Source organism: Grammomys surdaster, unplaced genomic scaffold (assembly GCF_004785775.1).
Source record: "Grammomys surdaster isolate TR1022 unplaced genomic scaffold, NIH_TR_1.0 98, whole genome shotgun sequence".
Lineage (NCBI taxonomy): Eukaryota > Metazoa > Chordata > Mammalia > Rodentia > Muridae > Grammomys > Grammomys surdaster.
The window spans coordinates 1,090,809-1,106,074 of NW_021604577.1; the positions used below are offsets into that span (position 1 = coordinate 1,090,809).

At 41.9% G+C, this 15,266-nt stretch overlaps 1 protein-coding gene across 2 annotated transcripts in view; it reads right to left on the reverse strand.

The window, feature by feature from the left end:
* Positions 1-4,056: 4,056 nt before the first annotated feature.
* The window catches only part of Klhdc1 (kelch domain containing 1), a 42,660-nt gene continuing 31,450 nt past the window's right edge, over positions 4,057-15,266 (reverse strand). Inside the window, exons 12-14 of one of the 2 annotated variants that reach the window (XR_003713257.1) lie at positions 13,937-13,989; positions 11,839-11,997; positions 5,505-5,584 (exon numbers count right to left, since the gene is read on the reverse strand). Coding sequence is in view for 1 of the 2 variants with exons in the window: in XM_028782491.1 (XP_028638324.1) it covers positions 5,398-5,584; positions 13,937-13,989 (240 nt within the window). In the remaining variant the exon portion in view is untranslated. Of the gene's footprint in view, positions 5,585-11,838; positions 11,998-13,936; positions 13,990-15,266 lie in introns of both variants that reach the window. The other variant, XM_028782491.1, reaches the window with a different exon arrangement.

Below are 15,266 nucleotides of genomic sequence, written 5' to 3' on the forward strand. Positions count from 1 at the left end.
AGAAAGAAAGAGAGAGAGAGAGAGAGAAAGAAAGAAAGAAAGAAAGAAAGAAAGAAAGAAAGAAAGGAAGAAAGAAGGGGAGGAAGAAAGAAAGAAAATTCTGGGGCTGGAGAGATAGCTCAGCGGTTAAGAGCACTGACTCAGAGGTCCTGAGTTCAATTCCCAGCAACCACATGGTGGCTCACAACCATCTGTAATGGGATCTGATGCTTTCTTCTGGTGTGTCTGAAGACAGTTACAGTGTACTCATATAAATAAAATGAATAAATCTTAATAAAAGAAAAAAGAAGGAAAGAAAACTCTCTGTTCAGATCTATAGCCCATCTTAATTGGGATGTTTCCTTTATTCTTTGCTACTGGAGTTTATCTATTCTGACTATTAACCCTCTGTCAGATGTGAGTGACAGTCCTCAGAGCCAAGCAACTGCCATCTGGGGGGAATTTGGCTGTACCTTACCTTAAGAAAGATGATCCCACTTGGGCTGCTTGACTGACGGTTTACACCCCCTGAGGAGCCAGGCATGAAATACTCCCCACGCCTGGCAACTCTGCACACGGCCCTGGGGCAGGGGCTATCCTGTAATAACCTAGGGAAAACATCAGGAACTCCATCTGTGGTTACCGAGGGGGATCAGAAATCCTCATCCCTCCTTGGTAGGCTTTTCAGGTGAGGCTAGTTGCGGGGGACAAATGTTCACTCATATCAGTAACCCCTCGCCTAGACTCTGTAACGAAGCCCAGAAAATTCATCAGTTCTCTAGAGGGATGTTTGTTAGAATCATGCCTTGATTTGTGGTTGGGACCTTGGGAACGTAGACGTAGACATTGCTTTGCATCTCTCTCTGGGTAGGAATGTTAGTGACAGATATATAGTTGGTGTGGCTCTGTCCCTCCCTCTGGGCTCCCCTTCGCTTCTTTATTTCCTTAGTTGTTCAGAAGCTTTTTAGTTTTATAAGGACCCACTGGGAGAGATGACTCAGTGGTTAAGACCACTGACTTCTCTTCCAGAGGTCCTGAGTTCGATGCCCAGAAAGCACATGGTGGGTAACAGTCAGCTATAATGAGATCCGATGCCCTCTTCCGGTGTGACTGAAACCCCATACATAAAATAAATAAATGAATCTTATGAGGACCTGCTTGTAGCCTAAATCCCTGAGTCCTAGTCAGAAAGTCCTTTCCCATACCTCTGTCTGGGAGGGTGTGGGATGTGGAAGTCAACCTTGTGAAGGAAAAAGTAGGATGGAGAGCGAGGTGCTGCAGGTTCCTGTGTCACCTTGAAGAGTCCTGATCCGCTGTATGTGATGTTAGATCTAAGATGGCAGAACACTGATGAGACAGCAAAAAGGAACTGATGCCAGGGAGGTGGCTTCTCTCCTCCACACCCCCCTCATCTTCACAGAAGTCCTAACAGGTGACACACCCCCACTTCTGAGTTACCTCAGTTACCTCGTTAGGCAGGGCTTTCACTGGGGCACAGTGATGGTGTAGTGAGATATGATTGGCCAAGGATTTAGGGCCCTGGGATTGGCTTGAACACTTACAAGCTTATGGGCGATAAACTCAGGTCTGCACCCTGATGCTGATCTCCTGAGTCTGATTCTCAGGGTTCATTGTGTGAGTCTGTCACCTCTCACCCGCATCCTCTGTCCCATTCCCACAGGAGTGTACTGCCTATGTTTTCTATGCCCTTCAGAACTGAGAGGATTCAAGCCGGATCTGACTCAAAGACTCCTCCTTGAGGACAAGCTTGGTTTCTTTCTTTTCTTTTTTCTTTCTTTCTTTCTTTCTTCCTTCCTTCCTTCCTTCCTTTTTCTTTCTTTCTTTTCTTTCTTTCCTTTTAATTTATCTTTTTCAGAGCTCTACCGCTGAGCTAAATCCCCAGCCCCAAGGACAAGCTTTCATGGTACCAGAAGGTGCTGGGCAAGCTGCTAAGAGAGGGAAGCACTCAGGAGTCCTGCCCGGCTATGATGACTACAGACCACATCAAGGACAGGGATGACAAGGTATCCTTAAAGCTCAGTAGTGACAGTCATATCTTATTGGTAGCCAACAGCTGTTGTTTAATGAGATTTAAGGCCAAATTAATAGGAGGAAAATCGTGCTTGGTACTTACTGGAAACCTAGCCAACTACTTGTGGCTGGTGAGCTCACTGTATTAGAAGAGAACCCACCATGACCACGTTTCTAAACAAGAGTAATACCTAACCACATTCTAAATACTTACCCTTATACCCAAAGGCAAACATAGCTCCCTGCTTATCAAAAAGGCTTATCTTTGCAGCATACAGAGACCATTATGGAAAACTACCAGCCCTGATAACCTGAGTTTGATCACTGGGACCCACATGGTAGAAGGACAGAACTAGTTCCAATGCAAGCATACTCACACACATGCACACACGAGCACACACACGCGCGCACTCACAAACACACACACACACGCACACTCATACACACATGCACCCATACATGCAAGCATGTTCAATAATGTACTTTAAAAATGTGAAATATATTGAATACAGAGCAAGCTAAAGAACCTATCTGGTTTTTATTAAGTATAATCATAAAAAATGCAAAACAGAATCATTGCTGTTCTGAATTCTGACTTTGGAAACAAGGTTATTTTTCATTTTTTTAAAAAAAAAAGTCTTATCTTGGCTGGTTGATGGTGTACTTCTTGAATCCCAGTACTAGGGAGGCAGAATTTGAGGCCTACCTGATCTACATAGCGAGTTCAAGGACAGTCAGGGTTATGTAGACAGCCTGCCTCTAAAACAAAAAATAAGTAAAAAAGAAGTCTTATGTCAATACATAGCTGGGTTCTGTTGCGTTCCAATAGATTAAATGAGAATTTTAGATTAATGCTAACTTCCAATTGACTATTATTTAACTTTGAAAATTGTATTTATTTAGTGTTGTGCATGCTACCCTTATCCCCACTTCAATAAATAAATAAGTGTTAAAAAAAAAAAGAAGAAGATTTTCCTCATTGTCTTAGTTAGGGTTTTGTTGCTGTGAAAAGACACCATGACCATGGTAGCTCTTACAAAGGAAAACGTTTATTTAATTGGGGCTGGCTTACAGTTCAGAGGTTTAGTCCATTATCCTCATGGCAGGGATCGTGATGGTATTCAGGCAGACATGATGCTGGAGAAGGAGCTGAGAGTTCTCCATCCAGATCCTCAGGCAGTAGGAGAAGAGAGTGATACTGGGATTGGCTTGAGCATCTGAGACCTCAGCACCCCCACCCCCAGTGACACACTTCCTCCAACAAGCCACACCTACTCCAACAAGGTCATGCCTCTCAATAGTACCACTAATGGGCCAATGGGAGCCATTTTTATTCAAACCATCATACTCATTAAGAAAATACAAAAATTTAACTCACTACAGGTCACTTAAAGAGTCTAAAGTATGGAACAGGGATACCCCGGAAGTTGGACACGCTCAGATTCCAGGTCCAAGGTCCTGTCTCCTCTGCTGTAAGCTAGATTCACAGGGATGATGCTTAGACATCCCCAAAGCCAGGAGATGAGTGTCAGAGACTTTGAACTGGGGCTTCTGAAGGATCGTTTCACTGTTAAGACTTAGACATTCCAGAAGATAAGTGCACATGATAGCCATGAGCCTTTGGGGCTAGGAATACAATATTATGGTTTAAAATGGAAGCCTTACACGGGTTCATGAAGGAAACACTTGTTTGTTAGATGGTGGTGATACTCCATCCATGGGAACCAGCGGGAACCCAGGAGGCAGGACCCAGCTGTTGGGGGTATGCTACTGCAGTGTGCTTCTGAGTATGTTACTGAGCCCCAGTCCCTGCTGTTTCTTATCTGTAATGAAGTGCAGACCGGGCCTCATGTGTGACCCACGTCCTCTGTGCCATAGTGTTCTGTCTTTTTATGGGCTAATTTTGTGTATGTGTGTATGTGTGTGTTCTTAATTATAAGATACTGATACTTAAGTTCATAATAATAATTTCCCCCAAGAAGCATATTACTTATAAAATTCATTTTCCAAATCTGTTATATAGACTAAAATTGATGAGAAAAAATATAAAAATCCACACTGAAAATTTTAGGTTATTTATTTGATATTATTGTATTGTGTGCATCGTGTTCTTGGGCACGTGTGCCACGGCAAACACGTGAAGGTCAGAGAGTAACCTTTATGACATTAGTTCTCTCCTCCCCACTTATGCTGGTGTCGGGGGTGGAACTGGGTCCACTGGGCTTGCTCAGCAAGCACTTTTGCACTCTGAGCCATGTTGCCAGCGCCACACTGAAATGAACTCTGATATACACTGACAAAGCTGTGAGGCAATAAATCTATACTGTGTTCAATAAATAAATTGTAAACACAAACTATTCCAAATAGTTCGAAGCTTTACACATCCAAATACAGCATGTATAAAACATATCTACAGTTTAATGAAGTACAGTTTTCACTATAAATTATATACAATATAGAAATATACTCTCCCAGCGTTTTAAAGTTTTAAAGAAATAACTTACATGGTACCAGTGAAGGGGTAATGTCATATATTGAACCCATTAGAAATTAATTGTAATGGAAGAAAAAGACAAATAATATGAAAAAAGGGGTCTCAAAATGGCCTAAGTACTGTTTTGAGGAATGTAACAGTATGGTCTCCCGTTTCTGGATAATTGGTGCTGAGAGCGGCAGAGGGGATGTCAGCGTGTGGACGTGTGAGCATCACATCTGTAGAGCAGCATAGCTCAAGCGAGGTGGGGGGATGTTACAGAGTCAAAAATACCAGATTATCACCACACATTACTTACAAATAATACTTTAGAAACATGCTTCCCAAGGCAAAGTGTAGTTTACCGTGTCTCAAAAGCTACTAATAACCCACAGCCCAATATTTCAAAGCTGGTAGACAAAACGACCTCCACTCATATGGTCCTAGCAAGGTGAAGCCAGAACCAACTAAACACGCTTCCCTGCTCAACAACAGGGACGAAAAGTTCTGGTGGTGCTATTTAAGGAGACACTTAGGTGACCGTAACATGTGGAAGTTAATTAGGAATATTTTTATATCTACATCCACAGTTGTGTTACAGGATTTCCGAAGATCTTAGAGCAATTTCTGTTTTTCAAATTTATATAATCTTTCAAGAACAGAGTACACGTTGAGTTCAGATCTGTTGTTATTGTACTTATTTCCAGGAAGAACACTTATTCTTTTACAAGCAAATCAGTAAACAAACACACAGATAAATCTTTAACTACATCTTATTTCCATGTATCCTGTACCATGTAATCACACTAGAGAAACGCGTGTTTCCCATTGTGTCCTCCACTCCAGCCTTCACTGAGGCGGAGGGTGAGATGTGTGGTCGGAAGCAAACACACAGACACACTGGGCCTCAGGGCTCAGCAGGTACTGACCCTCGGCTGCTTATTCTCTGTCTCTTCCTTTCGGATTCTTTGCTCCTTTCGGTAATTGGCTGCAGTCCAAAATGTTATTTTTTTGAGGACTTGCTGCAGAAGTTTAGGCGGTAATAAAGATATTTGACTTTTTAAAATGATAGCATTTTTCCCAATGCAGTCAAGACATGACCTGCCAATAAAGCATAGAGAATGGTTAGGTTACACAGGACCTCCGCTCAAGTTGTGTGAGCTCAGCTGGGAGTCTGATGTCAGGGATGGCCTGAGTGCCAGGCAAGCACTTCAACTCAGGGCCAATCCTCCACACTGAATGTAAGCATGTTCTTGTTTGTTTGGTGGTCTGGGTGGTTTTGGTTGGAAACCTTAGTTTTTAATGGCCAAGCCATATCTCAAGCACTAGTTTTGTTGTTTTTCAAATTTGTTGTGTTATTTACGTGTGTGTGCACTTGTGTAAATGTATGAGCTTCACATGAGAGAACAAGTACCCCAGAGGCCAGAAATGGGCATCATGGCTCCTGGAACTACTGGGTGACAGAGGGTGAGTCACCTGCCACGAATGCTACCACCAAACCAGCTCCTAGGGAGAGCAACAAGTGCTCTAAAGAAGCCACCTCAGCCTTGTTTGCTCTTTTGTGAGTCTTGGACTCACTTTATAGCCTAGGCTGGCCCAAAGCTTAAGGTAGTCCATCCAGGCCACCCTCCCCAAGGACCAGGCCTACAGGCGTGTGCTGCTGAGCCTGACAAGCTAAGTATTCTTTTTTCCTTCTCAGTTAATTTTCACAAAAATCAGTGTAAAAAATTTAGGTAGCAACATTTGAGCAATGTAGCCAGTGTTTGCTACTTTGTGGGTTCTTCTTTCTTCTACCCTTCTCCACCCCTTTTCCTTCACCCTTTCAACACCCTAACACTAAATAGGAAAGAAAAAGAGATAGAGGAGAAAGGGGGCGACATTATCCTTAGATTACTTCTGCTGACTAGGGACATCAAGTTCCTTGAGGCAAATTCACCATCAGGATATCTAATTTCTTCTTGTTTCTTCTTTGCATGTGACTACTTAACAAATAGCAACCAACAGCAACCAAACAACAACCTACCAACCTATCAGGGTATTTATATACTCTCAGAAAAGTCCCCAGATTTTTTTTTCTTTTTTTTTTTTTTTGGCTTTTCAAGACAGGGTTTCTCAGTGTAGCCCAGGCTGTCTTGGAACTCACTCTGTAGACCAGGCTGGCCTCGAACTCAGAAATCCGCCTGCCTCTGCCTCCCAAGTGCTGGGATGCGCCAGCACTGCCCGGCTCCTTTTTAATTTTTTTTTTTTTGAGTCCCCAGATTTCCAAATGTCACACTATCACAGAAGCTATCTGCAGCTGGAAAAAATCACACCTCTGCTAGACCACAAGCCAAATCATAGTCACCTGCTGTGGACAGTCTGAAGCAGCCCCATATCCCACACCTGGGATTAAAATTAAATCATACTCTAATATTTCTGTTTTTGTTTTAAGAAAGAAGAACTCCAAAATTTCACTACAGAGCAAAATTCAAGGAAATAGAAAATGCAATTCATCATGCAGAATCCTCTTTAATTAAAAGGATTTAGGGACTGGGCATCTAGCTGAACAGTAGAATGCTTGCCAGCATTCAAGAAACCCGAACGAAAACCAGAAGCTGAAGCAAACCTCAGTCCTCAGGGGCTAGAAAGGAGGTGACACGAAAGAAGACCGAGGGTGGATCAGTAGGAAAGTTGAGTCACATGGACTTACAGAACTAGTCTGTGTCAATGATTCTAAATGAGGGGGAGGGAGGGGTGGACTGATGGAGATACAGTGTACTCGTGTTTGAGATTCTCAAAAGCAGTTAAAACTTAGCAATATAAGAGTAGGTAGTCCTTTCCTATATGAATTCTGATGCTGCCAAGTATGTGCAAGATGTTATCCCCAAGGACATAAATGTCACATGTGTCAGTTTTAATAGTTATGAAACATGTGGGTGGACAGTGGTGGTGCATGCCTTTAATCCCAGCACTCAGAAGGCAGAGGCAGGCAGACCTCTGTGAGTTTGAGGCGTGCCTGGTTTTCAAATCAAGTTCTGGAACAGCCAGAGCTATACAGAAAAACCCGGTAATAAAAAAAAAAAAAAAAAAAAAAAAACAAAGTAAAAAACAAAACAAAACAAACAAAAACCCTCGAGCTGGAGAGATGGCTCAGCATTTAAGAGCACTGGCTGCTTTTCCAAAGGACCTGGGTTCAATTCCCAGTAACCACATGATGGCTCACAACATCCAATATCCTCCATGGAAACCAAGCTTGTATATGGTATAAAGCCATACATGCAAGTAAAACACTTGTACATATAAAATAAAAATTAATAAATCTTTAAAAATGACAAAATTTGGGCCGGGCGGTGGTGGCGCACGCCTTCAATCCCAGCACAAAATTTGCATATTTTTGTCATTTAAAACTTTTGTTTCCTTTTTTTCTAAACACTGCTTAAATTTGTTTTTGACAATTTCAAACAATAATTATAAAATAAAAATGAAACCTTTCTGATCTTTTAAAAGAAATAGAAAAGACTGAATTTTCTTTATCTTCAGTGTTTGCAGGGCTGGAAGACTGCACGCTGGTCACTCTTGCTCTGCTCAGATCTACAGCAGCCTGCCGTGGTTGCTTTAGTCAACGCTTCTACAAACATTTATGTCCCCTATAATTTTCCTAGGTCTGAATTCAGGGCCTCTCCGTGGTAGGAAAACATCTACCTTTTACTTTCATGGAGACCTCTCCTTTTTATTACTAACGCCAGGTAAGAAGAAGTAAGATGATCTGGATACAGAAGTATAGGAAAATTTGAATTTCATCCAGCTCTGCTACTATGCCGGTGCACAGCTCCTGTGCCCTTATCAGGGGTAGAAAGATCAGGAAGCAGAGAGGAGCCAGCCTATGAGAGAGAACTCTCACTGGGCACGTCTCAGGAGCAGGAAACCCTGTGTCAACATCCAAGGAGCTCATGAGCCACAAAGGAAACGAACATCTGGCTGACAGAAATGCGGAGCCTGGGCCCACGTGAGACCCACAGCTCTGAAGGGCTCTGCGGCAATCAGAGAATAAACAACACAAGTTGGGGGAACTTTCCCAGTGGGACCGGCATGCTGAGACCTCAGTACCTCAACAAACACAGAAGAGAGCCACACTCCCAAAGCCCTGGCGATGAAAGATTAGCTTTTTTTAGAGAAAGTTCAATTCAGTCAGTGGGCTAAATATAGCTGGAGGTCAGAGTGGGCACAGCAAGGTGTAAGGCAGAGAAACAGATGGAGGTTGAACAAGGGCAGTGGGAGCCACCAAAAAGCATCACAGTGCCGTCTCTGACCTACCAATGTTCCTTCTTGGAATTCCTCCTGAGGGGGTCTGTGTGCTTTCCAAAGAGGATATTCACGACTACCTCATGCCTCAGATTTTGTAATATCACAAAATTGCAGACATTCTAAATATCTACCATTAGTCTGGTCAATCACATCCATACGACCTTAATAGCTAACATAGATATAGACCTATTACTGAATACATACATAGAAATATTTATGTATTGTAAAAACAGTCTATAAAACAGCATACATAATTTGCTCCATTATATATACACATATGTACATATGTGTTCTTACTGAGCCTTCCAACATTTCTGTCTTAGTCATATTTTTTTCCTCCCAGCATTTCAAAATGGCCAGTGATAAATGCTTGACCTAACATTTAAAATAAAATAATCACATTGACTACAGTATGGACCATTCACAGTGGTGTGTAGGCATCACACAGAAAAACAACTAGGTTCCTATCACATGCAAGTGTGTATGCAGGTGTGTGTGTGTGCATGCATGTGTGTGTGCATGTGTGTAGGCTGTTGTATGAGTATGTGCTGTGTGTGTGCACATATTCATGTGTGTGTGCCTATGCGTGGGAGTTTCTAAAGAGACCAGAGGTCTCCCATTCTCCCCAGTCACCCTCCACATTATGGTGATGATGATCATTATCCACAAATTATTATTATGATAATGATGTTGATGATGGTTTTGATACAGGGTCTCTGAGCCTGGAGTTCAATAGTTTGACTAGCCAAGGACCTGACAGTCTCCACCTCCCCAGTGCTGGGATCACAGGCACCAAACCTTGTGCCCAGCTTTATACACGGGTCCTGGGGATCCACACAGGTCCTCATGTGTGCACAGCAAGCACTTTACTGACTGGGCCATCTTCTCAGCCCTTATCTCCAAATTTTGACATATTACAATATGTTTAGGACTAGCTGAGTATGAAACCAACATGGAGGTCCAATGCTGGTCTCCTCAGCCAGCTTCCAGGCCACCTTATTTGTACTTCTGTTCATCCTAGACCAATCACTGAGAAGTTTGTCTCTTTACTGATATTAGCTTCTGTGTGGAAATGCTTTTTGGTGGGCACCTTGCAGGAGGAGCTACAGTGGGCAAGTGAGCTCTCTGGAGACAGCCCATCGTCCTGCTGAACTGCAGTGGGTAAGCTCTGGTGCAGGACGATACCAGAGACTTCTCCTAGGAATGCTTCTTGCTACTGATGTGCTTTCTCATGTTTGTCATTGCAATACTCCTCACTTATTTGGCTTGGTATGAGTGGACACCTGGAGACCCTCATTGCCCATAACTTGGTGTGATTATTTCCTGGGTGATAGCTCACGCTTTGGGGCAAGTTTCTTGCCAATCAACATGAAGATGAATGTTCTTGAGATAATACTGTTTAGATGAATTAATGATTTTGTGGAATTCCTGATGTGATTTAAGTAGCTTTAGGAAATTAACTTGATTTAAATAATTTTGGGAAGTTAGGGTAGTGGATAGAAAGTCTAAAGTTGAATCAAGACCAGAATGTACCCCTTCCGCATAGACTGGCAGGAGCTGCGTGAGTTAGAGAAAGGGGCACAGTGAGCGCTTGTTGGTTACAAGCACAGCAGGATAAATAGGCTTGGGACAAGTTAAGGATCAAAGAAAACATTCACTTTAGGTTAGGCGTGAGTTTGTTAGTCTAGTGATCTAGGGATGTGGTAAGAGGTTTTTGGTGTGCATTATGAAACAGGAAGACTATGAATAAAGAGTGAACAATTCTACTATGAGTATAAGAACATAGAACATAGAACAGATGATTAACCAGTCTAGTTGACCAAGACTTCAAAACTAAGACTAACCTATTCCTTAGTATGTACTGGCTGTTGTCAGTCAAGCATAGGGAGAAACTTGCTAATACAGACTTGGCCTGCTTAAACGTTGTTAATCAATGACAGAAGAATTACTGCTTTGGGGTTACAATGAGCTTGTGGAAAGAAAGATAGATGAGCATTGTTGAGTTAGATATAAGTTTCAAAAAAGGAATATGTAATCAATAATCCTATTGTAATTTCCTTTTATGTAATGATTTTAACCTGTTTTTGAAGAATGTTTTTATGGTGATTGTTTTTAGAAAATGTGTAACGAGTGGCTATGAGGTAATTTTCTTTCTAAATAGAAAAACTTTGTCTTAAGGGTTAAGGGAAAGGGACTCTGTGTTTGCTGTTTGCTTCAATCACTCTGTGTGTGTGTGTGTGTGTGTGTGTGTGTGTGTGTGTGTGTGTGTGTATCTGTGTGATTTTCCCCCTTTCCTTTTCTCTAATCACTGGCTGCCATGGGCAGCAGCCCCTGCCAATCAGTATCTGGATCAACCCCCATCAGCCCCTCTTAGTGTTGACCCCGTCAGCTGCTTTCAGTACAATTACTGGCACCACATCTTGCTGCCTGGCTCAGTTTACCTTGTGGTGTTAAAGATGGCCTTTGATAGCTTTTCAAAAAATTTTTTCATATAAATATTTTTCTTTGTTTGTTTTTTTGAGACAGGGTTTCTCTGTGTAGCCCTGGCTGTCTTGGAATTCACTCTGTAGACCAGGGTGGCCTTGAACTCAGAGAGATCTGCCTATCTGTGCTTCCTGAGTGCTTGGATAAAATGTGTGTGCTAGCATACCCAGCTGTTTTTCAAAATTTTTAAATATTTATTTGTTATATATATGTCTGCGTGCCTGTGTGTGTTTATGTGAATCACAGGTATGCAGATCTCCACAGATTCCAGAGGAGGAAGGTGTCAGATCGGATGGAACCGGAGTTACAGATAATTTTGAGCTACACATTGTGGATGCAGGGAACTAAACTTGGATTCCCTGCAAACCAGCACGTGCACTTGGCCACTGAGACAGTTTTCTAGCCTGATTGTACTCTGCCCCCTTTTGAAAAATGGACTTACCTTGTAGCCAAGTGGAATTCATACGAGGCATGGGAAGGTCTTGAACCCTCATTTTCCTGCCTCAGCCACTCAAGTGACTGACATCCTTGGTTCCCTTACTCTTTGACTCTTCCCAATTCTCCAGCCTCCTCCAGCTTTACCTTACCTTCCTCTCCAGTCCAGATCATCTGCACTGTATTCTCTTGCCAGTGGCTAGGATCCCCCTCTCCACTCTTCCTGTTACATCATCCTGGCCAAACTCCAAGCCTCCAGCAGTTTCTCTGCACCTGGGATTAGCTGCCTTGAAAGCTGAAGTAAGCCACATCTGTGCAGACATGACAGCACTAGACATTAACCTCTCTCTCCCCCACGTGTCGCTGTACTGCACAGCCTGGCCAGCATGCTCCCATGAGCTCCGCAGACATTGCACATCTATCTCCCACTCTCCTTAGGCTCCTGTCCTCCTCTCTTCTCTACACCTGACAACCCACAGCAGTAAAGCTTTCTCAATGGCCTACTCTAACCAACACATCTTCCTGGTTTTGCACTTCCTCTTTTTCTCCACTATTTAATTCACTTTTCTGGTGATTTAGGGAACAAGTCAAAGTGTATGCTCTGCAGACATTTCCCCACTAAGCTGCACCCTAGAGCACTACTGTGTTAAAAAGTGTCCTGTTCAGCCAATGTCTATTTGTTCTTTTCTATTGCTAAACTCTACTTCCTCATGACTCTGTCATTTGGGCGTGGGGCACACACATGTAATCCCAGCACCTTGGAGACAGAAGGCTCATGAGTTCCAGCAACTAAGTAAAAGCTTCTGCATTAAAAGAAATTCTATTATTATTATTATTATTATAATTATTTTTATTGTTGTTGTTGTTATGAGACAGGTTTCTCTTGTTATCCATTGGTTGTCCTGTCTGTCCTGGAACTCACTCTGTAGCAAGGTTAGCATCAAACTCAGATCCATCTGCCTTCGGTCTCCCAAATGCCTGGATTAAAGGCATGTGCACCAAGCCCAGCTTAAAATTTTCTATTTTAAGTATATATGTATATATACATACTATATGATATTTACCAGACATACTCTGATTTCCAGAAAGTTGAAATATAGCCCGTGCCTCCTAAGTGCTGAGATTAAAGACATGAGCCACTGTGCTCAGGCTGAACATATACTGTCTTTAAGATTACTGTAGGAATTATAAACAAGTTTATAAAATTCCTGTATATTTTAATTTTAAAAATCATGCTAGTCTATTGTCATGGGACAAGTTTGATTATACTATTTTTTGAGACACAGTCTCACTATATAGTTCTTCATAGCCTAGTACTTGCTATGTAGACCAGGCTGGCCTGAACTCACAAAAGTGCTGCCTGCCTCTACCTCCTGAGTGTGGGATTCAAGACCTGTAGTCTCGACCTAGTTTTTATTCTTAGGCAGATGTAAATATTTTCTTGGATTCAAGTCATAAACTACCTGTAAAATAGTATAAGTCCCCCGAAAGGAGGAGCAAGATCCTCATACATTTATAGCAGAGATTTCGCCTTTTCTTTGCTTAGCGGACATTTTGTATTGTTAAAGATGAGACAGAACAAAGCTTGCACAGACTCGCCGTGCTGACGGTTCTGCATGTTAAGCACGTTTGCAACCATCACCCTCTCCCTGTCCACAGTCTTCTTGTCCTCCTCAAATGAATCCTGAATCCATTAGACCATGCCGAGCCTCTGGCTACCTCTCATCTGCCCTTTGTCACATGAGTGTGCCCACTCCAGTCACTTCAGATACAAGGAACCACAGAGTGTTTGTTTCTTTGCGAAAGACGGATCTCACTAGACACATTATGTCAGAATTTCCCTCTTTAAATTTTTATTATCTAAAACATTTTTAAAATTTAAATATATTTTGATCATAGTCTTCTTCTCCCCAAATTCCTTCCAGATGCTCTCTCCCTCCCTGCCGATCCAACTGGAAGTTCTTTCTCGAAAACAAACAAATGCCCAGTACAACAATAAATTCCCAAAAAACCAAACTCACTACATAGTGACTGTGAATTCCACTTCTCCCTCCATAGTGCTGGGATTACAGACATCAGCTGCCATGTTCTGTTTATACAGCACTGCAGACTGTGCCCAGGGCCTTGTGAACACGAGGTAACATCAACTAAATGAATTTAAACCTGGAATACAGCCCCCAACACACACAACACACACATACATATTTGTATATAACATCATATATGTGTAAAAATACTGTATTTACTTACCTGAGCAGTGAATAGGGCTGTGTTTGAAAGATCAATAAATCATTACAGTGACCCTAGTCAATAAAAAAACAAAGGTCTTACCAAAGGTTTGAAGAAAATAACAGTACCTTAACTATAGAACACTTCTATTGTATAAATGTAAAGTAGCCAATAAGTTGCTCTTTAACTAGTAACATAGATACACACAAGCATACAAATGTATACCCACAGACATACATCTGCACATATATGGCTTTTCTATTTAAAAACATGAGGTATATGAATACCAAATTTCAGTAAACAAACTTTTGCCTAATCAATACCCTATATAGTAATTATAAATTTAAAAATCAGACATTGTTCTCTGAGAACAGTAACAGAAGTAGTTAGTATTTGTTTCTTTAAATATTTTTTAAAAAGAAATATTTGTTAACATGGGCAGTCTCTATGAGCTGCTGAGAAGTTCATTTGGGTCCGCTCCTGGTTTCTGAGTCCTGATTTGAAATAGGAACAGCTATTCCCTTCCTTCTTTCCCAAGTGCTGGCCAGAGCCTAAGCTTGCTCTTAGTCTCTAGCTGCTTTGGGCTTCCCCAGATGCTTTCTACAGCTCCACTCCCTGCTGTGACTGCCTGCTACCGAGTGACTAACCTCAAGGCTACTCTCTTCCCCATTCTCCTTCAGGCAGCTCCCGGATTTATAGCTTGCTAGCTCGGAGGGTTTTCTTTTAAACGCTAATAAATTGTTTTGAGAGTAAAATGAGTGTGTGTGTGTGTGTGTGTGTGTACACATGCGCGTGCGCGAATATGGTAGGAGATCCCTAATCCTTTCAAATAGGTATTTATAATTTCATAATTCATAATGATAATTTTAATCAGAATTCTTACTTCTGTTTTATATATTATTTTCTTAATTACATCTTGCTTCAGATTTGTTTTTATTATTCTCAGTTATATGGAGGACAGAGAGGTTGGGTCTCTGTTAAGTTACAGGCAGTTGTGAGCTGCCTGATGTGGGTCTCAAGAACTAAACTTGACTCTTTTGCATCAGGAGTGTGTGCTCCAAGCTGCTGAGCCATCTCTCCAGCTACTGTTTTTATATTATTTTTTTTAAAGACAGAGTCTTGCTATGTAGCACTGGCTGCTCTGATACTATGTAGTTTAGGCTGGTCTCAAACTTGGGGCAATCCTTTTTACTTAAGTCTTCTGAGTTCAAGGATTACAGGTGTTTGCCACCATGTCTATTCAAAGCTTTTTTTTGTTTGTTTGTTTGTTTGTTTGTTTTTTCGAGACAGGGTTTCTCTCTGCAGCCCAGGATGTCCTGGAACTCACTCTGTAGACCAGGCTGGCCTCGAA